The sequence below is a fragment of the Perca flavescens genome, chromosome 16 (genome assembly GCF_004354835.1).
Source record: "Perca flavescens isolate YP-PL-M2 chromosome 16, PFLA_1.0, whole genome shotgun sequence".
Lineage (NCBI taxonomy): Eukaryota > Metazoa > Chordata > Actinopteri > Perciformes > Percidae > Perca > Perca flavescens.
This window is the reverse complement of record NC_041346.1, coordinates 5,597,977-5,625,172: the sequence shown is the minus strand read 5'-3', so window position 1 is coordinate 5,625,172 and position 27,196 is coordinate 5,597,977. Positions and strand designations below refer to the sequence as shown.

The following is a 27,196-nucleotide window of genomic DNA, read 5'->3' as shown; positions in this document are numbered from 1 at the left end:
ATGAAAACTATATAAAAATAGCGTTTTCTGGTCTCGTTTGCCGTTACTGGTCATTTATGATCATAAGATGACAAATTACACAGTTTCAGAAACATTAATTTTATACCTGTTTTATTCCGTTCACTGTGCATCATTAGTGTGTTTCATGTATTCACTGTATGCATTACTCACTACACTTTTGTGAGTAATGCATACAAATGTCTGACAGTGCTAGGGACCTAATTAGAGCACACACATAGGTTTGTGCAAGAGTGTGTGTGTGTGTGTGTGTGTGTGTGTGTGTGTGTGTGTGCAGGTTTTCTGTACTGGGAGGTTTTGCAGCTGTGGCACCAAGCAACATTTGTTGTCACCTGCACATCCTGAACTCTCTGTGTGTGTGTGTGTGTGTGTGTGTGTGTGTGTGTGTGTGTGTGTGTGTGTGACACAGCGGAGACCGTAGACTGAGGTGATGAGTCTATCTCTGTGGTAACAGCCTGCAGCCAAGTGATTCTGTGGCTGTCGACATCTGTCCTTTTTCCCCTTTGTCTCCTTTTCATCTCCTCATCTTATGTTTCCTCTCCTCTTCTCCTTTCCTTCTTAATAATATATTGATTATAATTATATAAAAATAATAATATTATAATTTTACTTAATAGTAAACACTGAGGCGGATATCAATGAGATAAAATTGTCATAACATGCGTGCATCATTTTCTGTGAATCCCTGAAACTCAGGTAGGCAATCTGAACCCAACGCCGGAATGGTAATTACTGAACATGAAAACATTAATTGGCTATTACCATAAATAAATGCTGTAAATCTAAACTTGGGGTTTAGCAAGACTTGAGAGTAGCATCTCTTCTGTGCTCCGTCTAACCCTTGCCCTGGCCTCAGGGCTCCGGGCTCCGCCTAGCTGCAGTCTTTTTCAGCTTCAGTCTTTCTTTTCTTTGCCTTTTTAGCAGGGTGGGCAGTTGCAAGTAACCGGGTAGTGGCAATGGTAGTGTTACAGATACAGATGATGGATCTTTTTTCAGAGCCCATAAATGATGTATTGCTTTCCGGGTGTAGACACCATTTCAAACAATATATTTTTTTTTAAAAAGTGTGTATTGGAAATAGTTACCACCTGCCTTTAAGTGTGCAGCTGTTTGCCTGGTACCAGAAACAGTACATCCTCATACATTTTTTTAAATGGTTTTACCAAAAGAGGAGTTCACAAACTCGCCAGAGGAAGGAAAGAAGAAAGAAAGGAATGATGAAAGAGAAAGACAGTGAAGCCAAGAGCGATAGATGAAAAGTTTTAAAACTCCATGTGTATTGTCTTCCACAGCAGAGAAGATTCCGTCTCTGCTCTGCGTTTGAGGCAGCTGCTAACAGATTTAATACTGCAGAGACGAAGCGAAAAAACACTGCTGTCAATAGGAGAAAAATGAGCTGTGAGAAATGATAAATTGTCAGACACATCTGTGGTATTGACTGGTCTGAGAGAAGGATAGGAGGAGGATGAAGAGATGGTAAGACAGTGTTAGAGCCATTTCTGCAGAGTTTTTCTGAATAGAAATTTCCCTTTGGACATGAGTTAATTCAGTTTTATTTTTCTGTGATTTCTGAATCCATTATAGTTAATGAGATGATGATCAGCTGCTGTACTGTAGGAGACGAATGGTTCATGAGAACAGCCTGAGAGACATATCTATCTCTGTCTTTCACAATTAAACTTTCAGGGAAATGTTACAAAAGATAAATGGACTGGAAAAGAGAGTTTGTGCGTGCGTGCGTGTGTGCATGCGTGTTTTATTTCTTACGGAGAAATATTCCTCACCATAACGTGTGTGTGTGTGTGTGTGTGTGTGTGTGTACACTAAACTGCTTTTAACACAATGCAGGTCACAGTACAGTGGCATTACACATGGGCTGAGTGGCACTGATTAGAAAAAACACACACACACACACACAATGAGTAACCAACATTCAGAGTCACCAGAGCAAAACTCCTAAATGATAAATGACCTTTTAAGGTTTCTTATATCAAACCACATGAGGCTCCACAGGTCACTGGGGAAAACGATCCCTTCATTTTACTACCTTTACTAATTTTACCAGCGAGCCTGAGTGGTCAAAGCACCGGCTGTAAAGTGGTGGAACGATTTTATTTCCTACCGATTTTTATTTTGTTATGTTAAAGCTTTTACTGTGAAGTGGCAAAATCAGGAAAAGCTGGGTCTTCATCAGCAGTAACTTAACACAACTCCTATAAGAGAACATAATGTTTGTAGCAGCTACAAACATACTAAGAACTGAACACACAACAGAGACTTGTAAATCCGTCTTTCTCTCCTGCATAGGTCCCGGCGTCTGTCAGCAGACATCCCACACACAGACCAGTGGCATACAGACCAACTGTGGCGTTTTTTCACTAGTTATCGCATCTATCTAATAAATATGCCTCTGTGTGTGTGTGTGTGTGTGTGGTGTGTGTGTGTGTGTGTGTGTCTCTGTCTGTGCGTGTTGACACGCTCTGGACAGCAGGGTGGGGGAGGTTTACCAGCTTGGGCTGCAGTTCACTTTTTGCTGCTTCTAACGTAACATAATTGCTGGATATATACCAAGCAAACTTTTCTTCACTTTCCTGGAGCACGAACAGATAGCTGACAGGACCATCGCAACTGTTGTGTTGAATAAGGTTGGGGGGGGTGAGGCACTACGTAACACTGGCTTTTCCCTTGTCTATTATTTTGCTAAGAGGAAACACAATAAAAAGCCATTTGCCAACACTAAATATCCAACAAAAGCCAGACACTATATCGTATTAACTTGCTGTGAGCTGTACATTCATCACTTCTAAACAGAGGTAGAACATAATCTTGGAGCTCGGACTCACCCTGGGTCCTGCTAATTAAGTGTACTGCTAATTTGTAACACTAAAAACATTACCGTCTGCAAAATACCCCCGCAAATAAAAATCCATACTTCAACGTTTACCGTCAAGCCTCTAAGCCTGTATGGAAATGAACAAGTGTTAACTTCGTTAACGATAATAATGACGAGATGAGAGAGGGCCGCCGTCATGACTGTGGTGATATCAACATGCAATATCAATGACGAAAAAGACAACACTACAATGTAGTTAAACTAAAAAATCTCTTGCCTTCCACTTTTTCTTTCCGCCCTCACTGTTATGCAGACAATAGCCAGATCTATGTGCCTCTTAAAAAGAATGACACTATCGGACCACTATTAAAGTGTCTTGCTGACATAAAGGCCGGGACAGCTCTTAACTTTTTAAGTTTTAATGAGAGGAAAACAGAAGTGATGGTTTTTGGTGGCACCACTGGGAACCCCCCTGTTGATTTGGGTTCCTTGGCCCAATAATACATCAAGCCAACCATCACTAACTTAGGGGTGAAAATGGATCCTGATCTTAAGCTTGACAGTCAGATTAGGGCAGTTGTTAAATCAAGCTTTTTCCAAATGAGGCAGCTGGCCAAAATAAAGCCAATTCTTCCAAGGGATCTCTTCCCCCATGCTTTTGTCACCACTAGGCTGGTTTACTGTAATGCCTTGTATGTGGGGATCAGTGGGTCCTCTGTCACCCGTCTCCAGATGGCGCAAAACGCTGCTGCGCGTCTAAAGTTTGATTGTCTCTCTCTCACTCTCTCTTTCTCTCTCTCTCTGCACACACACACACACACACACACACATATAGACGCACGCACGCACACATGCACAGTCCGGAGCCCGTCTGAATGTCGTCACTGTACTCGGTCCGTTTCTGGTGGTTGATGAACGCAGACGTACTGATTAGCTCTCATAACGGGCCGGATGGGTAGTGCACTGCCATGAGTCCATGAGGCAACTGTCTGATTATTCCACATTTTAATTGTAATATTTTGGGATTAAATTCTGAATCTGCCACGTTCTCTGTCAGGTAAATGTAGTAGTACAATGTCTTCCTCTGATGTAGAAGTACACTGTAGGTACAATGGTTCTGGAGAAAGCTACACGCAGCAATACCACAGGCCAAGCAATCGGCCCGTTCCAAAACAGGCACATTCTGTATGATGATTTATGTGAGAGTAACAACTGACATTTACACAGGTGGTCACTCAAGACGCATTTGGAGACATTCTACAGCCAGGTGGGAACACGCAGACTTAGAGCTGAGCAGATCACTCAGATCGGATTTTAATACCAAGTGAAATGGGGACTGAGCTTCACAAGCACCTACAAAGGACCTACATAAATTACCAGAAATGGCTGTCTTGCTCGTCTTTGCTCATTCAAATAACAACAAAGTTGCAGAACTTTTGTGCATTCATTTTGCTGTGGAAAGGGTATCAAAAAGACTTCTATCAAGAACAAATCAACTGATTAGAAATGGGACAAGGCGGCTACAACATTGTGTCGTTTATGTCAGCAAACTCAGGCTAGATCTTTCCAGAGTTTTAATTATTTTAACTATTTTTAGTTCATATTATATTATACGCTGTATTTCATACCTGCTGTGATGTCATCATCCGTGACGTCCATTTCTTCCTCAGGAACCTTTGTTTCTATTGGCTGAGCCTCGGGTGGAGGCGGAGCTGGAGGGGAGGGCTCAGTGCTCGACCCAGCTGAAGAGTGAGAAAGACAAACATTTTAGTAAATATTAAAAATCATCCTGCATTGTCACATGAAACAGACGGACGACCAGGGAAGCGTGTGTGTGTCTGTGTGTGTGTGTGTGTGTGTGTGTGTGTGTGTGTGTGTGAGAAAAAAACGGGTCTCCACTTCTCACACAACGGGTCTCCACTTCTCACACAACCTTTATTATTAGTTATTCCTTAAAAAGGAGTTTCCTCACACATTTTAGTTTTAAAAAAACATCTGTAAAATACTACCTGGTCCTTTGGCCCGGTGGGGAGTCAATTTAGGCGCAATACGCTGGCTAAAATCCTGGATACAGGCATGACAGGATGTTATCAGGCCCCAGTCAATAATGTGAATGAATTCATGAATAAACACTGTGTACAGGATACACAGCACAAATCTCCTAATCTAAAATATTTAGTCACACGTGCGTGCATACACACGTTATTTGTTGGAAGACTCACCAGCGTGCGCACACGCAAAACACACACATGCGTGCAGTGTGCTTTTTTTAAGTAACTCTACCGCCCAAGGACACAAGGTATTTCGATGACTCTTCTCACACCCTATAGTGTGTGTCCACGCGTGTGTGCGCATATGTGCTTGCCTGTGTGTCGAATGTAAGCTCATCACACCAGGTTTCTGTGTTGATCCTTTTTATTAGGCAAACTATCCTGGTTAAGTAGCTAATAAAAGGTTTATTGGGCCTCCTTATCTAGAGAATTAATGGACACACACACACACACACACACACACACACACACACACACACACACACACATTATATTTAGTGTTTTCATTTAGCCCTTATCTCTCCATTGCCAATTAAGAGTGGCTTTTCATTAGCCCGCTGGGTTAATGAATGATGCCGCGCTAATGAATGAAGCAGCAAAAGGTAACAGAGCCTTTGTTGGGCTAATCTCTGCAAAAACAACGTAATTATTGAATTACACACAACGCATACACACACACACCTCCCCTGTGCAAGAAAACAATGCCCCCCCAACAATAATCAAACAAACATCGCACAAGAGTTCATGAGGATGTGTGTAATTACATTGATAAATCCTGGTTAACATTGTGCATCTTGTTCCAATTAACCTGCATCACACACACACTGCTGACATCTTAACATAATGACTCTGTACAGCTATATATCGCACACATGCAAGCGCGTGCACACACACACACACACACACACACACACACACACACACACACACACACACACACACACACACACACACACACACACACACACACACACACACACACACACACACACACACGTTGTTGATTATCTATCTCAAATGTTAAAGTGATACAAACTTAATACGAACTTAATTAAAACATCATTGATGCTTCGCTGAGATTGGACAAAAAGACTGACTGATGGGTCTACATAAACAGAGCTCTCTGTCAGTTAAATTTCAGTTTTCATGCTGACGTGAAGCACATCAGTAAATCCAGTAAAGACACGTGTGATAAATTACATTGGCTGGAAGAAGCATGAGATGGGATGTGTTCATTTAAAGAAACCACAATCTTTCTTAAACCAAAGTGGTCCAGTAGCCTAAACCTAACCACTTGCAGGACGTGACTGCCATCTGACAAGAATGTTGACATTAGCCCAGATTATGGTACATGACAAAATTATAAACATTTTCTTTCTACAATTTCTGTGCATGGCAACTAGGACATGCCTAAAGTTAGGGAAAAAAACATGGTCACTGCAAATAGAGTATGGTTAAGGTTGGGGGGGGTAAAAAAATAAATAAATCGTATGTATCGATATTTTTTAATTTTATTTTACCAATGATTCACCTACATATTTTCTTTTGTATATGGTACACTGATCATGAAGTGCAGAATAGTCCAATATTCTGCACAAAGCTGATAGATTACTTTGTATGGATGAAATTATGACACTGTAATAACTTTCCAGAGTTATGAAATTGTGTCTCATAATAGAACTATGTGCAGATTTGGCTAAATCTGGTCTCTATGTGTTGTATAAGGTGGTTCTTTCTCACTCTCTCTCTCTCTCTCACACACACACACACACACACACACACATAACTCAACTGTCCTAGGCAAGGGAATGAGAAGGAGAGCGATCCAGCAGCTGAGGGAGGTGGGGGAGGGGTGGATGACAGAGGGGAGGAGTAGGCGTTCTGCCTTGCTCCAAGGTCAAGCTTGTCATGTCAGCCAAGACACATAGCTCCCAGCATGCCTTGTTAACCTCCAGGAACCTGTCCTACTCTCTTCTGTCTGTTGCTCTCTCTCTCCTCCTCTGTTTAAAACATGTACTGCCTGTTCTTTACTCTTTTTCAGCTTTTATTTCTTTTTCATTTGGATCATTTTTTTCTTTTCGTTATTTTTTTATTAGGTCCCTTTCCTTTTTAGCATTTATATTGTTATTCATTTTTATCTTGGGAAAACCTTTCACCATTTACATATTTCCGATATGTATCCTACTTAAATTTTTCTATTTGTTTAAAAACAGCAGGAAGACCTCCAACCTATCATGTTTATATATATATATATATATATATATATATATATATATATATATATATATATATATATATATATATATATATACACACACACACACTATATAGAAGATAAATATAGAAGAATATAAGGCCACTTAATTTCACCTCCATCCACCCAGCAAAAAAAAAGCTGAAAGAAGGAAGAAAGCAAAACAAAAGGGAAATGAAGGGGGGATGGGGAAAGAAAGATGGAAAGTATGGAGGGTTAAAGATGGGCTGGTAAAACAGTAAATTAAAAGAAAATGAACAAACTGGAGAATAAAAACTAAGGGGGGGGGGGGGGAGAAGGAAAATAAATGGAGGAGAGGTGATGAGACAGATGCTTAAAAGAAATGGTTGGGAGGAGGAGATGAGAGAATGACAAGAAAAGTGAAGGACAGGAGAAGAGGAGGAGGCAGATCTTTAACAACAGCAAGTTCTTGAGTGAAAAAAAAAAAAAAAAAAAGACTGGGCGATGGAGGCAGATAGTAAACTAAAGACAGACGAGAGAGAGAGAGAGAGAGGACATGGTGACTGCTGCTCAGTGATCAAAGAGCCAGCTTTAAACACACAGTTTGACCCTTAAAACGGTGTGTGTTCATGCGTGTGTGTGAGGGTGAACAATGCTGGGGACTTTGTTTAATCAAGTGTGCGTGTGTGAATATGAGGGTGTGAAGTGTGTGTGTAGAGCCCCTCTCCATCCATCCATCCCCCCCAGGTTGACTCTTTTTTCCCTGCACAGCCTTGCAGGCTCTCTCCCAGGCCCCCACTGCCCCCCCCCCTCCCTCCCCCCCGCAGCTCTGGAAGTCTTCCACCCCAAAGATTAAATCTCAACTCTCATGTTTTATTGTTCGTTAGTATTTCTGTGCAGCAGGTCCAGACTGAGAGGTTGGTAGGCCAAGTTTTGAACTGCTCTCAGTCATCAATGTCCTTACTCCAGCTCCCTATTTAACACCGAGACATTAGAGTGATATCGATGTTCTCATCTCACTCTCAGAAAGGAAGCTAATAAGAATATTTCCCCAAATGCTGAACCGCTCCTTTAAGGTGAAAATCAGCTAATTAAACAGAGCAGTGATGATAAAGAGGGTGTGTACAGTTAATGTCTTTCCCTCTGAGTGCAGGTTAACAACTCCAGCTCGCCCTGTTTCCTTTGTGTTAAAGCCTTTTAAATGCTTGCAGGAGAGCTGAAAGGTCATGGCCACTCCACTGCTTTTGATATTGAGTGTGTGTGTGTGTGTGTGTGTGTGTGTGTGTTGTCTGGTCTGCAACAGTGGGACTCAGTGACATTTCCTCTCACTAAAAGCTAATGGATAAATACAGGTGTCTTCCTTCAAACACCCACCACTCTGGTGCTGGAGAGGATGAGCTGAGAGAGAAAGAGAGAGACACTATTTGATGACAGTGTCAAGAGAGTGAAATAGGTCCAATTAGTCCACTTATGTAACACTGATCATGGCATGTGAAGGACAACAGAGCAAATATGTGAGAGGTATACAGTATGCGGTATATTATGACAAGTATGTTTATTTTACACTGAAAACTAAAAGCTACAAAAGATTTAAATATTATTTGCATTTTGTCAGATTTCTCATCTTATACAAGTTCCACCCTCATTTGATCTCCGCTAATATTTTCATCTCTCTCCTTCTTCCTCCAGCTGTCTGATACTGGTTTCTCTCTTACCATACTGTCTACTGTATGAGCGCACACTGGATTTACTGCTGCACAGCTCTGCAGCCTCAACAACACACACTGTAACTCAGTAAATTCTGTGCACACTGAGAAGAGAGACACACTGAGGAAATTCTCACAAACAGCTTGCAAACTAAGAAAAATATGTACATTCAAGGTCTATTTGAAAAGCTTTGCTGTTATAGGACTCAGAAAATGTGTACACATTTAGACCACTAGTGCAGTGCCAGTTCAAAACCGGGCCGAATGCTTGGCCTCCTGTATTGCTGCTTGCAACTTTCTCCAGAACCATTGTACAAATTACTTTCAGAAGGCCCTGAAAGCATTTAATATGCAACTCAGGGGCGTTTCTAGAACTTGAGGAGGTTGGGGGCTTAGCCAAGACCCATTTAAATAAACTGAATGCAATGCAAAATGGTGATTGCCCAGCTTGTTAATAGCCAGTGTATGTTCATTTTAGCTGCCCAGTTTGTAGATGTTAGTTAAATGGCACCACAATTTGTCCTAATCATAACTGGCCTCATAAAGGCCAGGGTTTTGTTTCCAGATTTGTGTGGTGACTCATGATGTGGGGATCTGAGGGTCTTCACCCATACAATGTAAAGGGAAACCTAGATTACAGTCCAAATATAAAAACATAATGGAATATATTGCAGTAAGGCTCTCAGGCATTCTGTATTGCTTTCAACTATTTATTCTCCTGTACATTAACTTTTCTAATTATATCTGTGTCAGCACACATGTAGACAAGGCAAAATGTACTCTTCCCTCCTCTTTAGAGTCTTTTTTTTTTTTAACCTCCTTAAATGTGCATATGACAATTATTAACCTCAATGATACTTGAATTCATTTTAATGAATTAATAAACCCCTGGACTGTAATATTGTGATTTGAGCAAGATTTCTGCTCATGGTCAAAACTTTCTGCACATCAAAATATATCCCATCTGTGCTCTCTGAGATTTGGAGGAGTCGTGATATTTGGTGAAAAATAAAGTTATAATAGGCTATTACAAGAATAAAGTCACAATATTTCAGAAAAGCATCTACCTGCACCATAGTCTGCTGTGCATTGCATGATTGCTCTGCTGATACGGTAGATCTCAGACCTTCTGACAGACACAGAGCTCCGTTTGGGTCTCTGGTCTCTGAATGAGACAAAGTTTAGGAAAGTGGCTGTACCCTGCTCTACATCAGAGGTGGACAACAGAAACTACGGCAGAAATACACGGAGCTCAAACGTGACACATCTGCTGCAGCATGTCCACAGCAGAGTGCACCCATGCTTTAGAGCTCTGTGTGAGTCTGAACCATAGACTGGAAACTCACAGGAACTTCAAACTAAATAATTAGTATTGCACTCCTAAACTTTGTGTCAATGTATTAGTCTGATTTGGCTACGATTCCTCCGAAAATTACACCTCTCCTCACTTACCGAGGGTTTCTAGGTGATAGCAACAAACGTAGCTGCCCGTTCTATTCACCTTGGAAAAATAAACTTGACAAGGTTACAGGTCTACCAAAGTTTCTGAAAAAAAAAAAAAATGTAAGAACTGCGAGTGCCTTGTAAAATACTTGTTTTCTTAATTTGCATGTAGCATTTTTATTATATTAAACTTGTTTTTGTAAAAACATAAAAAATAAAAATAAGAGAGATGCGAGAGAGCGAGAGATCTGGGGCTATTCAAAAAACCTTCGGGGGTGTAGCCGGGGACGCGCAGGCCTAACGATGCCTCTGATGCAACTCAACTGTATACTACTGACTTACTTCTATTTCATTGGAAAACATTGTACTACTACATTTACCTTACGGAGAAATGTTTATGGTTACTTTGTAGATTCAGATTTTAAACACAATTAAAATATGATGCATTATTATTATTCATTAAACTATCCAGCATTAATATGAAGTTGAAAGCTTTACCTTGAACAAATGTTAAGTACATTTAAGTACACTGTGCTTACACTATGCCTCTCTTTTCACTTTAAGTAACCATTTGAATGCGGGACTTGTATTATGCAGCCATAAGCGGTTTTACCATATGGCGTAGGTAAAGAGCCTTGAATATGTCTGTTTTTTATTTTAAAAAAAATTATATAACAAAACCGGTTACATATATTGCAATTCAAAACATATGAGTCAGGCGCTTTCAGTGCGTTTGGGCCTTAACAACTCGTGAATTTTAGAAGGCAATTGTTTGCAGGCTTAACAGTGACTTAAAAACTGCAATGCATTGAAAACAACCTAACAAACTTTCTGTTACTCATTGGATTCTCACAATTTTTCAATGTTATCCACATGGAACAATCAACTTCTTGTATAAATGGGGCTAAGGAAGACAACCTGAATCAATGGCATCTGGCTGCTGTGAAGTTGAAGGCTCTGGTATAGTCCTTATTCTGTAAATGAACTAGTTCGTATTTCCATCATGACCCCTGTAGGTCCTGGTGTGGGAGGGTTTTATTTTTTTTATCATTATTATTTTTAAACTGGACTGTGATGTAATCTCAGTCTGTTAAGTTTTCTGTTTTTGTATTCCCACTTGTGTATTTTATTTGTAAATGTTGCAATTTCTAAAATAAAAACATTTTATCACAAAAAAAGATAAACAATTTGTTTTATATTTTCATGCAGTGCTAAGAAAGAAACACTTCACACCATGGCAGCATGGCCTGAATGGTTGTATATCCTCATAAAAAAAATAAGAGTCTGCATTAAATGTCTCATCATATTGTCTTTGTTTTGTACCAGCTCATTTTGCAGTTGGTTAATCGTCAGCCAAACTTTAACTTGACTGTTGTTTCACAGACTCCATGCTTTGCTGTAGAACCAAAACATTTATTCACCCTTCTCCACACCTCCAAGTTTGGAAACCCCTGCACTAATCCAACATTTTACATTTTAAAAAGGTCTTAAAAAGGGCTTTTAAAAACAGGTCATTTCACACTAGCCACATTTCAAACAGCATGTTTGACTTTCAATGTTTGTGTGTCATTCTGGAACAAACGCTTTAATTTTAGAAAACTTTAACAACTTGCAATAACTCAGATATAACCCCCTTGATTTCTTTGGCTGTCTATGTGTTGTGGACTCTCTAATCTCTGATGATTAATCAAGGCCTGGAGCCTATTTGCAAAGTATTTTTTGCTGTCCTTTCAGCTCCTCAGGTGCAGCGCAGCTGACAGAACAGCTGCATCTGAGAACAATGAAGCCGTAATGGAGGTCTGAGTTGGTGTGGACTTAAAGGGGAAATGAAACGTCCATGTTTTCGCATTGGTAGTAGCTACATATATAAAAAAAATCACCTTGCCTAAAGTTTTATTTTAAAAAGTTGTTAAAACCACAGATATGACAAAATTCTTTTCGTAATTTCTAGCTAGCGATCTACCTAGCAAGTTGCCATTTTGGAGTGACGTCACAGCCTACGTAACGGGGTTGGTTGGTTCTGTTGGCGAGTGAAGAGAGTTACATCACCAACGTTATTCTGCAGTGCAAAACCCATACAGACAAACTGTATTTAACAGAATTCTGTGGCCCTGTGGTCAAAACAACAATCAGCAGACCTCCCCTGGTAACTGACTGTCACTTTATTCTGGAAGCTTGTTACACAACCAGATTTAAACAACCATTTAAATTTAAAAACCAACTAAATCATGTGGAACTGCATGAATAGCTAACAGTTCTGGAGAGTAAATGTATGAATACATGTAGTTATACTAAACTACTAAATAAATGTGTACATATACATTACAAAATAAGTGTTTTATAAGGCCATGAAATGTACAAAAAAAATTATTTGAAACCTAACCAATACATTTCTTTCTTTTCATCAGTCTATTTAGGTTGACTGCATACCGGCAATTTACCCTTTGGGCCAGAGGGCATTTGGGGAAGAAGAACCGGATTCCGATTCCAGCCTGTGTTGTTGGCTCCATCAGGGCTGATTTTCCATCCCTGGAATATCATGGTTTTGAATATGCATATGATGAATTTTAAGTTGCATTCAATGTTTGCCATTAAAGAGGATTTATTGTAATATTTCATCAAGTGGTTTAATGGGCATTTAAATTATATTTAGTAGTTTTGAGAAGGAATGTGAATATTTAACAGCAATGCAGGTAAGTCAAGCTAGGTGGTTGAGGTACTGGCTCAGTATACTGTGACCATGGATGTAAAGCCTTGTATGTTTAAACAATCACTCTAATAGAGTAAAGACTCTAATACACGTTTGAAAGTTTAACATCAAATAATTATTTTATAGGCATAGTGATTAAATGGCAACAGCTTGTCTGACACGGAACTGAGCTCAGACTTGCACAAATAATGTACTTTAAATAATGGGAAATTTACAATGTAAATCCATGTAACTCATTTAGAAATAAAATGCTCTAAATTAATTCTAATATACAGTGTAATCATGGAACAATTAAGGAACATTTTTTTTTTTTTACAAGGATAGTGTTAGTCACTTTAACATGTTACTAAACTTTGTGTTGTTCTTTCTGCTCTTCCTCAGTCAGGGTTTGTTACTCCGTTACGGGACTGTGAGGATGCAAATCTGTTCAGATGCTTGGCAACAGACACCGCTTTCTCTGGTTTTTCCACACCTTTGTGCTGGGCCAGCGTGATAACAGTCTCCGTTTTCAGCTCCTGCAATGTTGCCCGGATGGATGTCGACTTGCACCTATTGATCACTCCTGCCACTATGTTCTTCCTGAAGGTATAATCCTTGTCCACCTTCAGTGGGGTCACCACATACTGTTGAGCAGACTTGGAGTACTGGTGTTTATGTTGCTCTTCACCTTCTTTTGTTTTAGCTGTCTTCCGGTCCACATTACTGTTGTGATCCATAGCAGCAACCCGCAGACGTGCCTCCAAACTCTCCCTCAGAAATGTCTTCCTCTTTGTGGCGTACTTCGTGTACAGGGAGTGAAGACTCTCTAGCTGTCCTGTGTGAATGCCAAGTGTGGTTTTCTCCAATTTCTTCAGGAGCTGCTTGTCAAGCACTATCTTCTGCAGTTGCTGAAAGGCAGCAGAGCTAGGGAGGAGCCATGGACGCGGACTCTCTTCCTCAGGGGTGTAGGTACGGTGCTCACACCTGGTCATTGTCTCACCAGATACCCAATGGTGCACGTTGGTAATGTGATGCAGGATTGAGATCCACTTGTCTTTCAACTTAGTCCCATTTCCCTCACATGTTGTGACACAAAACCAGGTGGTTTGTGATCATTCTGATCCACTCAAACAACTCTTTGTTGTGGCACTGCAGCAGTGGTTTTTTGACAGACTTAACAATGTGCCAGAGGTCATATTCATGCTGTATAGATTTATATTCCTGACGCATGACTTTCTGCACTGATGGGTGGCAGTCGGTTGCCAAAACAGATATGGTCACACCATATTCTCCCAACTTGGAAAGGCACCTTTCCATACCATCCACCTCAAGCCAATAACTGTTCTTCACCTCTGTGACTTGAACAGTTTCCTGTGCCACCACCAACTTCGACTTGATGTCCAGGAGTGAGTAGGTTCCATATGATGCGTTGTGACCTGGACTGTCATATCTGGAGTCTCCTGACACGATGAGCCACTCATCACCTAAGGCACTCAGTACAGCCTCATTGTGTACTGTCCAGGTATTGTTGACCTCTGTCTTTTTGAGATGGTTTCCAGACCAATGGTGTCACACACCTCCATGAATGGACTGCACTCATTTCCAGTGACAAATACAGCAGCAGGTACAGACACATTGCATTCCATAATTCCTCTAACTAAAGGCTGAGCCACATAAAATCATGGCCATCAATGCATTCTGTGTTGATCCTAAGCCCAAATCCACTTTTGGAGACTGCCGGTGGCCTCACCAAACATTTGCCACAGCCTTCCCAATGACACACATGAAAGAGCTTCAATAATTCTCCTGTCGACACAATACTTTTTCGCTCTTGTGAGACATTTGTTTCCTCATCCTCAACATCACTGAAACTTTGATCCTCATCACTGATGCTTTCCTCTCTACCCAAGTCAAACTCATCTTCACTGCAATTATCTTGACTCTCTTCCATTAAACTTTCTACCTCAGACTCTTCACAGCCCTCACTGCTAAGTTCCAGATCTTGCTGAGATGACAATGCCGTAGCTGGGGGGAAGCCTTCCACAGAAGTAAAATATGAATGGTCATTTTTTATTATGTAATTGTTAAGTATGTCATCTGTCAAAGTGCCTGTGCAAATGTACTGCTTATTGCCTCCCTCTTCTGTTTCCTGTTCAGGTGGATCGGTCTGGGTGCTGACACTGACTGTGGAGAGGATGTGGACACTGCCTATCTCCTGCTCTATCTCCTTACAGGTGTCAGCTTCTGGGAACTTGCTACTGGCCACCAGACGCATGCATGTCTGCCTAACCTGTAAACACATTTACTGTTTTTAGGTACCCAACTGATATTGACAGCCTTATCATGGAATACTTTGTACTCACATCCTGACTATTGGTTTAAAGCATATAAAAGAATCTTATACTGAAACACTGTTTCTTGTTGTTTTATTCTTACAATAACCATGTAATAATAATAATTTTTGGTTCAATGTCCATACCAGTTATGTGCTGTAATTGTTGGTTAAATCAGTAAAATTACTTTTATTTGGTGTTTTAACCTAAGAGTAAAATGTGTAATGTAAATGTGTTTGTTATGCTTCTGAGGGATGTTAAAAAAAAAAATTCAGGGGTGGTAAAACCTGGAGTCTGGAGTGAAGTGTAAGCCTGACTGCTATGGAAAGTTGGAGTCACGGTAAGAAATATTTCTTCGAGGTTTCCATCAACTGTGTTGACATTCTCTAGTGAATCAAATTAGGACACGAGTTGTAGATGAATGCTTTCAGGTGTTTCTAATGGTTGTTTTTTTTGAATTTCGTTGTCATTTTGGCTGTTATTAATACATCAGATAAATCATATGCTGCTATGGAAATATTTAGGCAAGGGGACGTGTTTTGGGTTGGGAGGGGTAATTTAACAGGTGTTTATGAGAGCTGCTGTTTGGACTGAGAGATGCTCATGATGATCATACGTTTAATAGATGTTGGTGAATATTGTTTATTTGATTTTGGTGTGGGCATCTTTGATGCTGACTTCTGTGGGTCGCTGAATGCCCTACCTGTCTCTTCCCTGCCTGGCTGGCGCGTTTTAGTGCCCTGTCCCTACGGCGGACTGATGCCTCTGTTTTGCTGTTGTTGGAGTATGTTGGGCGGTCAGTAGAGCACACATTATAGGCAGTGAAATTGAAGACAGAAGGAGCAACTTCAGGCTTTAGTCTGTTGGTCCGGCGAACAACTAGTTTACCAAACTCAAAGATCTTCTCTTCAATGTAATCCTCCTCCAGAAAATGTTCACTGCAAACCCTAGAGTCAGCACCCATTGGAGGGCTCTTTCTCTTCAGAGCCGTTAGCCAGCGCAGCAGTACAGTTTTCCGTTCCAGCGGCGGTTTATGAAAATGGACTGTTTTGTCCTTGGCTTTGACCCTGTAAAAATCGTTTTTACATCCAGGAGCAATACAATAGTGGCCTCCCTTTCGTATTCTTCTGTCCTGTGGCTCCTCAGTCTCCATCTTCCACAAGCTTAGTTACCTGTATTTCACCGTCTTTTCCACTAACTGAACGTTAGCTCTGTCTTTCACTATCTCTGTTGTTCACTATCTCTATCTTTCACTGACTCTTTCACTATCTCTGTCGTTCACTATCTATCTTTCACTGTCTCTTTCACTATCTCTGTCGTTCCCTGCCCAAAGCCAACCAACCCTGTGACGTCACGTTAGAATATTGCACAATGGCAGCGCCCTGGCCTTGAAAGATATAACGTTTTTTTTTTCTTTTATATGTTTACAATTGTCATGTTTCTTATATAATTGTTGATTATAGAGGAAATCCATCTTGTAAATCATGTAAACTTGATTGAGTGCTTCATTTCCCCTTTAATGGATGGACGCTTCAGTAGAGCTTACACAACAATTCCGAAGTGAATTCCCAGTTGGAACACAATCAAAAAATTCTGAGTTGCTATGTTTAGCAGTATTTGCTATGGATACAGTCTCAATGTAAGGGAAAACTGATTTGAATATTGAATAATGGGAAAATATTTGTCACCCTCCTCTTAATGCATTAGTGCTAGTGCTGGTTAGCAGGACAAAAAGTAGAACTGCAGTTATCATGTGATGGTGGGGGGACTTTGGGACCAAACACGGGGGTCTCAGACCACAAAAGGTTGGCACACCCTGTTAGACAATGTGTGGAAACTACATATTAGGTGTTCAACAAAAGACAGACCCGAAAACAGATTCAGTTCAAAGGACTTCTCCAGAGGATTCAACACATTCCCAGACTTTCCCATGATATTCCAGGACCAGCAGAAGTCACCTTACTCTCTGTTCCAGTCTTGCTGTGCAGCACACAGATCAAATTGAATGACCCCTTAACTCTCTCTCTCTCTCTCTCTCTCTCTCTCTCTCTCTCTCTCTCTCTCTCTCTCCCCCCCCCCACCATCCTCCCTAGTCCCCTGAGGTCACCGGCCTATCACTCCTCCCACCTCCCCCGCCCACGGTACTGCTGTGGTAACACAACACTGACCAGTGCCCGTTTCCATGGCAACTTTTCCCCTGAGAAACCCCCAGCAACCACAAGGCATCTACCGAATACACACAGACACACTAGTGTCAGTTCTAGTAAAATATGGTGGAGATTCACCTTTCTTCCCATCAGCCGATGTAACTATAGACTGAGAAAGAGACCAGGGAATATACAGTAGACAGACAGAGCAAAAAAAAATGACAGTGAAGGAAAGAAAAAGACAAATGGATAGGGAGAGGGGGATAGCTAGATGTTTCAGATTTGTTCAAGTAGGTCTTGTTTTACGCTTTTGACAGCTCCCATCTAAAGAAGCAATTGACAGATGTCAAGTGACATCACTTAAAACACATCACTTACACGGTGGTCAGGCATTAACAGATTAAATTACTTGCCAACAGCCCCCAACATCCCCTTCAGTTAAAGCGTAACTCTCGCCAAAATGCATCCTAGGGTATTTTTGTGAATGTACGTGAGTCAAACTTTAGTTTAAAAGCATATTTAGGACCGAATCGCCACTTTTAAGATTCACCGTATTCTTGTTTTTGGGTCAAATGGCCTTTTGAATGGGAGTGCTAGGGGCACTTTTATGCTAGTCCCAAAAGAGCTATTTTCAAAATACTAAGAAGGCTTGACACAACATGAAACTATGCTCAAAGTATCACCAGTATCTATCTACACATGAACGAAAGCATTGACAACATTCTTTGTGTACACAGATTTACTAAAAAGTAAGTTTTTGAGCAACTCACCGCAGCTGTTTCCGGCCGCAGCCATTTTATCGGTCAAAAACAATCGATTTCCGAATGCAACGTAACAGGGAGGAGAGTAAAGACGGAAAGCTCTTAAAGCTTAGTTCCATATAAATGCACGGATAAGTCGTTGTATTGTCGTTATTGAAAAACAATATTGACCTTGTAGTTGAAAAGTAGCCTCATATGGAGTCCGTTCATTCGCATTCGGATATCAACTCGTTTTGACTGCCGAGGTGGTAGTGGCCGGAAACAACAACAGCTGCGGTGAGTTGCTCAAAAACTTTTTTTTCTTTTTTTTAGTAAATCTGTGTACACAAAGAATGTCAATGCTTTCGTTCACGTGTAGAGCCCCTGGTGATACTTCGAGCATAGTTTCATGTTGTGTCGAGCCTTCTTAGTATTTCGAAACTAGCTATTTTGAGACTAGCATAAAAGTGCCCCTAGCACTCCCAAAAACGAGAATACGGTGAATCTTAAAAGTGGCAATTCGGTCCTAAATATGCTTTTAAACTAAAGTTTGACTCACGTACATTCACAAAAATACCCTAGGATGCATTTTGGCATTACGCTTTAATTTTTCCGTATCAGCGTCCCATGTTCATTAAATAAAAACTAAACTAAAATAATTTAGTAAAATACTAAGCATGTTATCATATTATAATAAACTGAAAAGTGTCTGCTCAGTTCAGCAGCAGCAGCAAAGTCGCAGCATAGAGTAGCAGGAGTCAGGTGGGTAAAGAGAGTTTACTGACAAGACAATGGCAAAGGATTTGGTGTCAAAGCGAAAAGCAAAAGCACCTGTTTGGCAATATTTTGGATTTAACCCCAATGCTAATAAGGAACTTGATAACATTAATAAGGTAACCTGTAAACTGTCATCCATCCATCTTGCAGTCGGAGGCTTGACCAGAGAGGCCAGAGATCAAAGGAAGCGCTCCACAGATATTGAGCATCATCTACGAATACCTTTTCTTGTATTATGGGTAACACCGGTGTTGTCCCGAGAGTTTTAACCAGTGTGTAAATGTCCTCACTGTGGCTATTTCAGAGTATGGGAAAAGAAACTGTATAGTAAACTAATACTGTCATTGTGTGACACCAAGAACCAGCGCACCCCAACTAGGGCTGCAACAACGAATCGATAAAATCAATAAAATTCGATTACTAAAAAAGTTGGCAACGAATTTAATTATCAATTTGTTGTGTCGCGCAACTATTAGGCAACCTAGTCGCGGAGATAAAAAAAAAAATTCAGTTGAGCGCAGAGCGGAGCAGCGCGGAGCGAAAGAAAAGAAAAAAGAGCAGAGCGGGGTTAGAGGAAATAAGGAGAGAGACCGGAGAGACCCGTAACGTTGTTCTGAATCACTCGGCGGAGGCAGAGAAATCAGTACGACCCAAGTCATCCAAGGTGTGGGAGCATTTCACACTAAATAAATCAAAACCGTGTTAATTGCAAGATAAACAAAAGCGACACGGCATGGCAGGGGCGCACCACGGTGATGAGTCAGCACCTAAAACGTGAACATGTTGGAGTCCTTGATGAGGAGGAAGTTCAACAGCAGGGTAAAGTCACTACACTATCCTACTTCTGTTCCGGTCTGAAGGGAGGAACGTACCATCCCTCCAGTAGCTACATGCTACTCGCTATCCAGCTGACTAGCATGACAAGCTAGCGTTAGCTCGGTAATAACAGTAATAAAGCAGGGGTGGTATACTTTGCGAGACTAAAGACACGGTTTTATTCACTCGCCTTTTTTAGCCCATTCATTTTTCAATCTGTTGTCATGTATATATTATGTGCTTTGTCCCATATCAGTTATTGTTGACAAATATAATAGTGTGTGGTATGTATGGTGATGGTAATAATTTAATGAATAAGTGTGTGTCTTTCTGTCTGTGTGTCTTGTCTGTATCTGCTATTTGGGTTACTTACCTTTACACAACTATTAACTAAAACAACAAGTATGTATGTATTGAGTTGATGTAAATGAATGCTTTTTTTTATCCGATTCATCGATTAATCGAAAAAATAATCAACAGATTAATCGATTATTAAAATAATTGTTAGTTGCGGCCCTAACCCCAACACAGATATCCTTCTCTCTTGCTTTCTCTTAGATATAAAGCAGTGTGAGGTACTTACGGGAGCTGACAGTGTCCACATACTGAGGAAGGTAGGGAGCCCACAAGTCAATGGTGTCCTTACGTCCGGATTGGCCAATCCTCCTTAACTCAGCCAATAGGAGAGCTTGTGCTGCTTCTCGCACCTAAAACCGCAAAGAGGTTAAAGTTATGACTATCATCAATATCAATATTCTGTAGATGGTCTTCACTTGAAAAGCCATGTTGGGTTTTTTAATTGTCCATTATTTCTACTTCAACAAAAATGAACAGATTCAGATATGTACTGTAGTGCAGTGAACATTTTGCAGATATATTCAGTACGGAAATTTTGGAACATTGCAGATACATTAATTGAAACGTTTCCTTGTCATGTTATTAAAATAAGAGTAATCCAGGCAACATTGGGTTTCTTTCAAAATGTTTTTGCTGTCAAGCTATATAAAACATAATTCTAAGGAAACAGGGTTGGCCTGGATGTCTTAGCTTGGAACTGTGCATAGTGTGTGTGTGTGTGTGTGTGTGTGTGTGTGTTACCTCCAGACAGCGGTCCTGCCATCTCCTTGCCAACATCTCCAGCAGAGGAGGTCTAAACTTGTCCAGTCCAAGGAGGTCAGGGAGCATCACACAATGCATGGCTGCCAGCTGGCTCCAACCTGCGCGAACACACACACATACAAAGTCAGAAAAGACTACATGGAGGGCCAGTGGATACTTCTATATTCCAAAGCCTCTCTCTCTCATACACACATCTCACTCCTGTCACATGAAAACACTTTTCATATTATACCAGGCAATATGAAAGTGGTGGGACAAAAAAAAAAAAACATGCTGAAGATTGAGCTTTTCTTAGAGCCTAACCAGTACCGTTTTCTGATTTTGTGTACAATTTGAAATTTTCTTCTGATGACGCCACTAAAGGAAAGGTCAAGGGTCACCTAAATAATTAAGATTGATCATCTGGGGACTAGGAAAATCCACAGACAAATTATTGGAAATCTGGTCAGTGATTATGAAGATATCTTGCTAATGGATGACATGTTAGATAGGATATTATAATCATTGTAGAAAGTGAAGAAAAAAAAATTGTACTTACATATTTTATTAAAGGTACAATATGTAACATTTCTGCATTAAAATGTCTAAAACGACTATACCTATGTTGTATGTATGAGTTGTGTGCTTACGCTATCTTAAATGTTTCCAACATTCAAACCCAGAGAAATCTGTTATTTTATTTTAATGACACGGACGTTTCATTTAGTCAGTGGCGTCATAAAACCTTTGACCCCTCTGGTTCCTCTAACTTCTTTCAAAACAAAGGAACCTAGATGAGACGTTCAAGAGTAATTTTAAATCATACAATCACAGTATACAGTAATACAGCAGACATCTTATTTATTGATACATTTCAATGTCCACGGATCCAGCTTAATGTTATGCGTTAGCGTTAGCTGATGCTAATGCTCAGTGGGGATCGCTAACGTTATAAGGTTACAACATTGTTCAACGTGTTCATGAAGTTATTTTAAGTATAATTGTTTTGATGAATGTAAAGTTAACGTTAAACAGCACTGGGCTAACCCACGATTACGTTTGCCAGCTAGCGTTAACGTTAGCTGTATAGATAGAAGACACATCTAATGCTAATTTAGCCAGCTATCACACCCTGGTTTTCTGCCTCACTCCCCACCGCTAAGGGACTTCAGTCAGGATGAGAGCGTTCAACAGCCCCGGGGACACTTCACATCCGCAGTCAGCCAGCAGCCAGCCACTATTATTAACTTACAGCAATCTGAACCCAGCCAGCACAAACTTCAGCACCGAGTGATAACAATGCTAACGGCAGTAACACAAAGGTTTTATATTCCGTTTGGGAAACACACCATATCGCCCCAGGAGTCAGTCTGGCTGGCTGCAGTGTTTTTTAAAAATAGAAATTATCCCCCTTTAGCATTTAGCAGTCTTCTTTACAGTTACGTTTGACTCACAAATGGTGACTGTCCTGTGGACAAAAGGTGAAGGTGGGGAGAGTTTGAAAGCAAAATCCGACAGCCATCCTATTGATGTAGCTAGGCGTATCCTCTGCCGGTATCTCTGGGGCCGTGGCTCGGCACCACAGAGAGACCAGCCCAAGCCGCGAAGTAAGTCTCTCAGCAGTGATGAGTAACGTTACAACAAACTATTGTATTGTAACTGTTTTTTATGCCCCGTCAGGCTGAAAAAAACTATGTTTCCATATGACAGAAGTGAGTTTCTCACATTGTTACCCACACACAGACACACACACGCAGACCTCTCTCGTATACAATCCTCACATAAACGTCACACTAACAACAGTTGAACACAGGATGGGAATATTTTTGGCTAATATTTACAGTCTTGGTTAGAGCAAAGTTATTATTTCTGCTAACCAGAGCCCAAATATGTTTGATGGCATTCAACAGGTAAACAGCAGATACCCAGCACTGCCAGGTGGATCAACAAAAGCCTCATAACGATACCTTGGCATAATAAACTCAAGTGTGTTTTATTTTCAAGATTGTACTTGAAAATAGAAGGAAAACATTAGAAAACCTTGTAGGTTTATAAGTGTTATACATAACACTTTTTTCAGTTGCATTAATCTGAGTGACTGAGGAAGAAAAGTAACATTCAAAATGTCTTGGTATCGCTTAATTGGGCTTGCATTCAAATCCAGCTGTATCAGTCTGAGCCAACATTATGGCATATATTTGTATTTCACACCAAACACCAGAGAAAAGTACACCAGCTTTTACTGTGACAAAAGATACACTTAAAATGTTTACTCGCTGATACTCGACATTACTCGACATAAACCAAGCACCTTATTCACATATATCGGTTTAATATATGGTTTCCAGAGGAGATGCATACATGTGAAATGCACTTGAACAGACAGTGAATGGCTTTTAAGCAGGAAAGAAATTCCATACAAATTTCTTTGCCTAGGGCACCAATGTAAACTTACCTCAGCCATTGAAATATACAGGGAAAACTTAAACAGTTAGGCGTTTTACAAACTTATCACATTCAGAAAAATTCTATGTAGAGGTTGACAGATTGTTTTGTGATGAATCTTGCACAAAAATGTTTTGACGTTCGTCTTAGGCCAGAGATATACTTGCTTTGAACTATGTCTTTGTGTGTGCATGATGGCTGCCTTGCTTATCCTACATCCGCTGAAGCATGGGTTGTGCGTGTCCTCAGAAATTAATGCTACGTGTTCGCAAGATGCACTACACACATGAATGGTAGGGGCAGTGTAGAGAGAAACCTATTCGCCATTGTCACGCCGTGCTTGATTTAGAGGCTTACATTGTCACTCTTTTGGCCGTGATTTCAGAAGTACAAAAAAAGGTAACCTCCTTGAGTGTTGCCTGGTTGAGAGTGCATAAAGTGTATAAAGGACCAGTCCTTGCTGCAGCAGCCGCAGGTTCAATTCCAACTCTTGGCCCCTTGCTGCAGGTCAATCCCCCTCTCTCCCCCCTTTCACATCTTCAGCTGTCCTTTGTAATAAAGGCCTAAAATGCCGCCCTCAAAAAAAAAAAAAATAAACAAAAAAACAAGTCTATCTCCAGCTTTGGACCATAATAAAGAAATTGGCTCTGTATCGCCAATCAGAAATAAATAATCAGTCAACCTCTAGATTTGCATCACTGTCTTGCAGAAACCCCTTTTATAATTTGAATAGGTTTGTTAAATTGGTTCCTAAAATCAAATTCAAAAATCTTCCACCACCACTATTATACTTATTAAACCCTGACCCTTTCATCTCTTTTTTAGACTGTTCCATAAATTATTACCTGAAACAGTAAAGCAAACCTAGGGCAGGGCGATGTGGCCAAAGTCTTCTATCCCGATATAGGCAAAAATATTCTGAGAAAGTTGAGTTATGTGCTTAATATCAATTTAGACAACATAATTGCATATCACAATATTTTTATATATGATTTCATCACGATACAATTCCATTAAAAGACAATAAATAATCATACTGAATTATCATCCAGCCCTAAGCAAACCTGTGCTGAGGAAGAACAGAAATCCAGTCAGCCCACCTGCTGACACAGGAAGCTCCTGAGCTATTAAACAATAGATGGAACAAAAAAAGGGTGCAATTGCTCTTGGGGCAATGTTAGGTCAATTACAAAGTAGGACCTGAATAGTATCAGCGCCACACAGCGTCACCATCAAATTGTGGGTATTATGCAATATGTTTAATAGTAGTCGCAACATAAGTTTAATAGTGGTCCTGATTGCTGGTTCTTCTGATAAATAGTTAAATAGTGGTAACAAAATAACTTTAACCCTCTGAGACAAGCGGGACCGCCGGCAATCTCGGCAGTCAGAGACGCTGTAGTGGCCTTCGTTTTAAAGCTAGAGTGAACGTATCAGTATCATGTCATGCTACGGTATCTTGTCGGGAAGAGGGCTAAATAAATTGGTGAGGAAAAAATTGGTTCTAATAGTTTTGGAAATATAGCCAGACATAAATAGTGGTTGCAGTTGTAGATTTGCATATCTTGGAAAACTGGACTATTGACATCACAGAGGGCTGTGCTCTCTGAGTGCCCTTCTAGTTATTATTCTAATCAGTTACAATGACCATTAAAGGAATGAAAGCTGAAGTCAAATTTTTTTTGGGTTGAAAAAACAGTTTTAATACAGTAGATCATCGCTGCAACCCTAGTTGATGGGATGATGTCAACAGGTCATTGAATGACCAATGTAGAAGATGCCTTTAACTACATCTAAAAAAAAAAAACTAATACTAACTTTTACGACAATTGCTGCTAAGAAAAACTATCCTAGCCAATGTTAACTGTAACTAATACAGCTAACAACAAGTTACAGCTGCTGCTGCAACTACTGCTGCTACCATCCATTCATGTTAGTATATACTACTGATATCAATAATAATAATAATAATTATAATGATGATGAGGTTTCTGCAGGGCAGTGTTTTAGGAATAAACATGATATAATACCTTGACATATTTGCTACAGTTATTGTTTACCCCTATTGAGAATAAGCCTCATACTCATGGGTGCATGCTTGCTGTTTTTAGCATAAAACTAAATAAAAATAATCCTGACCAGCTATGTTTTAGTCTATGAAAATTGTAAACTAAAAGTTAGCTTTAAAAGGCACTTTATTTCCACATAGAAAGCACAGAGGTGAAACAGTTTAGATAATTTGAGAGCACATTCATTGTTTAGGTGGATAGGGCAATGGACCTACATGGTAAAAGCCAACATCAAAATGCAATTTTTTACAACGTATGCCACTTTAAAATTTTATTTGGCCCGTTAATTTTGTTTGTTTGTTTTGGCTTGTTTTTTCCCCCCCAGTGACACCCCGTTCCATCAGGTGGACATAGCAAGCATGCAAACAGTGAGCATAGAGACACTGAAACGTCAGGACACAGACATTCAGACAGACAGGTAGACTTGGAGACAGAAAACATAGGACATTGCACAATATTGCCAACTGAAAAAATACAACAGACTAGGGCATAAAGGAATGTGGTCAATGCACTTTCAAATGCATCAGTTCCAAACATTACTGAAGTCCACTTGTTTGCTGATGACACAGCTTTTTGTCTCACCAAATTTTACTGCAGTGGGAAACTTGGCCTGTAGCAGATTGGGTAAAAATATGGAATTTGCACCATTTTCACAAAATTGCAAATTGCAAGGCGGAGGAAATCATTTTGCATAAGCTCTTAAGGGCAATAGGTCAAGACTGAGGAGTGACGTTTTTTACTTGTGCTTGAATTACTGGTTTTGTACTCAATTGTGTAATTTGCTACCATTCATACATTTTTCCTCACATATTTTTGAAATATGTCAGGATTAAGCAAAACTGCTAGCTCTTGCAAATATTGTAGAACTGATTTAATTTCACATGACCAAGTCGAATAGATTTTACATTAAAAACACTTGACAAGTTCCTGTGCCAAGTGTTTTGCAGCATTCACATTTGGAGACCTAAAACTCAATTTCTTCAACTGACTGGATTGAAAGTGTACTCAACTCATATATGACAGACAGACATATAAAGATACCAAAACTGTAGACCAAAAACAAGACAAAGACACTGTAAAAACAGGACCGAGACACCTGAGATGAAAACCTAACGTTGGCTGCAGGGAAAAGCAGGGTGACGAGAACCAAGAAGTAGAGAAACGGGGGGGGGGGGGGGAAACAGCAGATGAAGTGAAGGGAGGAAAGAATTGTGATGGCATCAAGAGAAAAGTCAAGAGAACAAAGAAAAAACAGAAATAGGAATTGAAAGAGAAAACAAATGGGAAGGAGAGAAGGAAGAAAAAAACAACAAAAGGGAAGGGTTGTAGGAAAGATGATCTAGAAAGCAGAAGATCTCCAAAGAACTGAAAAAAAAAAAAAAATAGTATGGCTGCAAAACTTTCCCTGAGTTCAGTCTGTACCTTCGTTGACTGAGTGGATGTTATAAGAAGCGGGGCTGGGGCTCGGGGAGCCAGGTGCCCTCTGAGGAAAGACCCCAGGGGCCCCCGGAGCCCCAGCAGTGGTAGCAGTAGTAACAGTGCTGGCGTTGGCTGTGGCAGCTACAGCAGCTTGCAAAGGAAGAGAAGGAGAGAAATAGTAAAGAAGGAAAGAACAAGTTAGGAAGATATAAATATATACAATAGCAAACTGGAGAGAGGAGATAAGTAGTCAGGCAGCAGGGAAGAAGAAAAGGTATTTAGAACACACAAGAACAGAAAATGAAAACACATGTACAAAAGGAAAGAAATACGGAGGCCATCATAAGAAAGAAAGTAATAAGGTAAAAAATGATGCGTATAAAATTCGTTTTACACA

The 27,196-nt window shown here is 40.3% G+C and overlaps 1 protein-coding gene across 4 annotated transcripts in view; it reads right to left on the bottom strand.

The window, feature by feature from the left end:
• wdr7 (WD repeat domain 7) overlaps positions 1 to 27,196 on the bottom strand; it is a 163,261-nt gene that overhangs the window by 63,441 nt on the left and 72,624 nt on the right. For all 4 annotated transcript variants that reach the window (XM_028601996.1, XM_028601997.1, XM_028601998.1 and 1 more), the window contains 3 exons: positions 20,867 to 20,985; positions 20,352 to 20,475; positions 4,480 to 4,593 (listed from right to left, as the gene is read on the bottom strand). In XM_028601996.1, the coding sequence (XP_028457797.1) occupies positions 4,480 to 4,593; positions 20,352 to 20,475; positions 20,867 to 20,985 (357 nt within the window). The remainder of the gene's footprint in view (positions 1 to 4,479; positions 4,594 to 20,351; positions 20,476 to 20,866; positions 20,986 to 27,196) is intronic.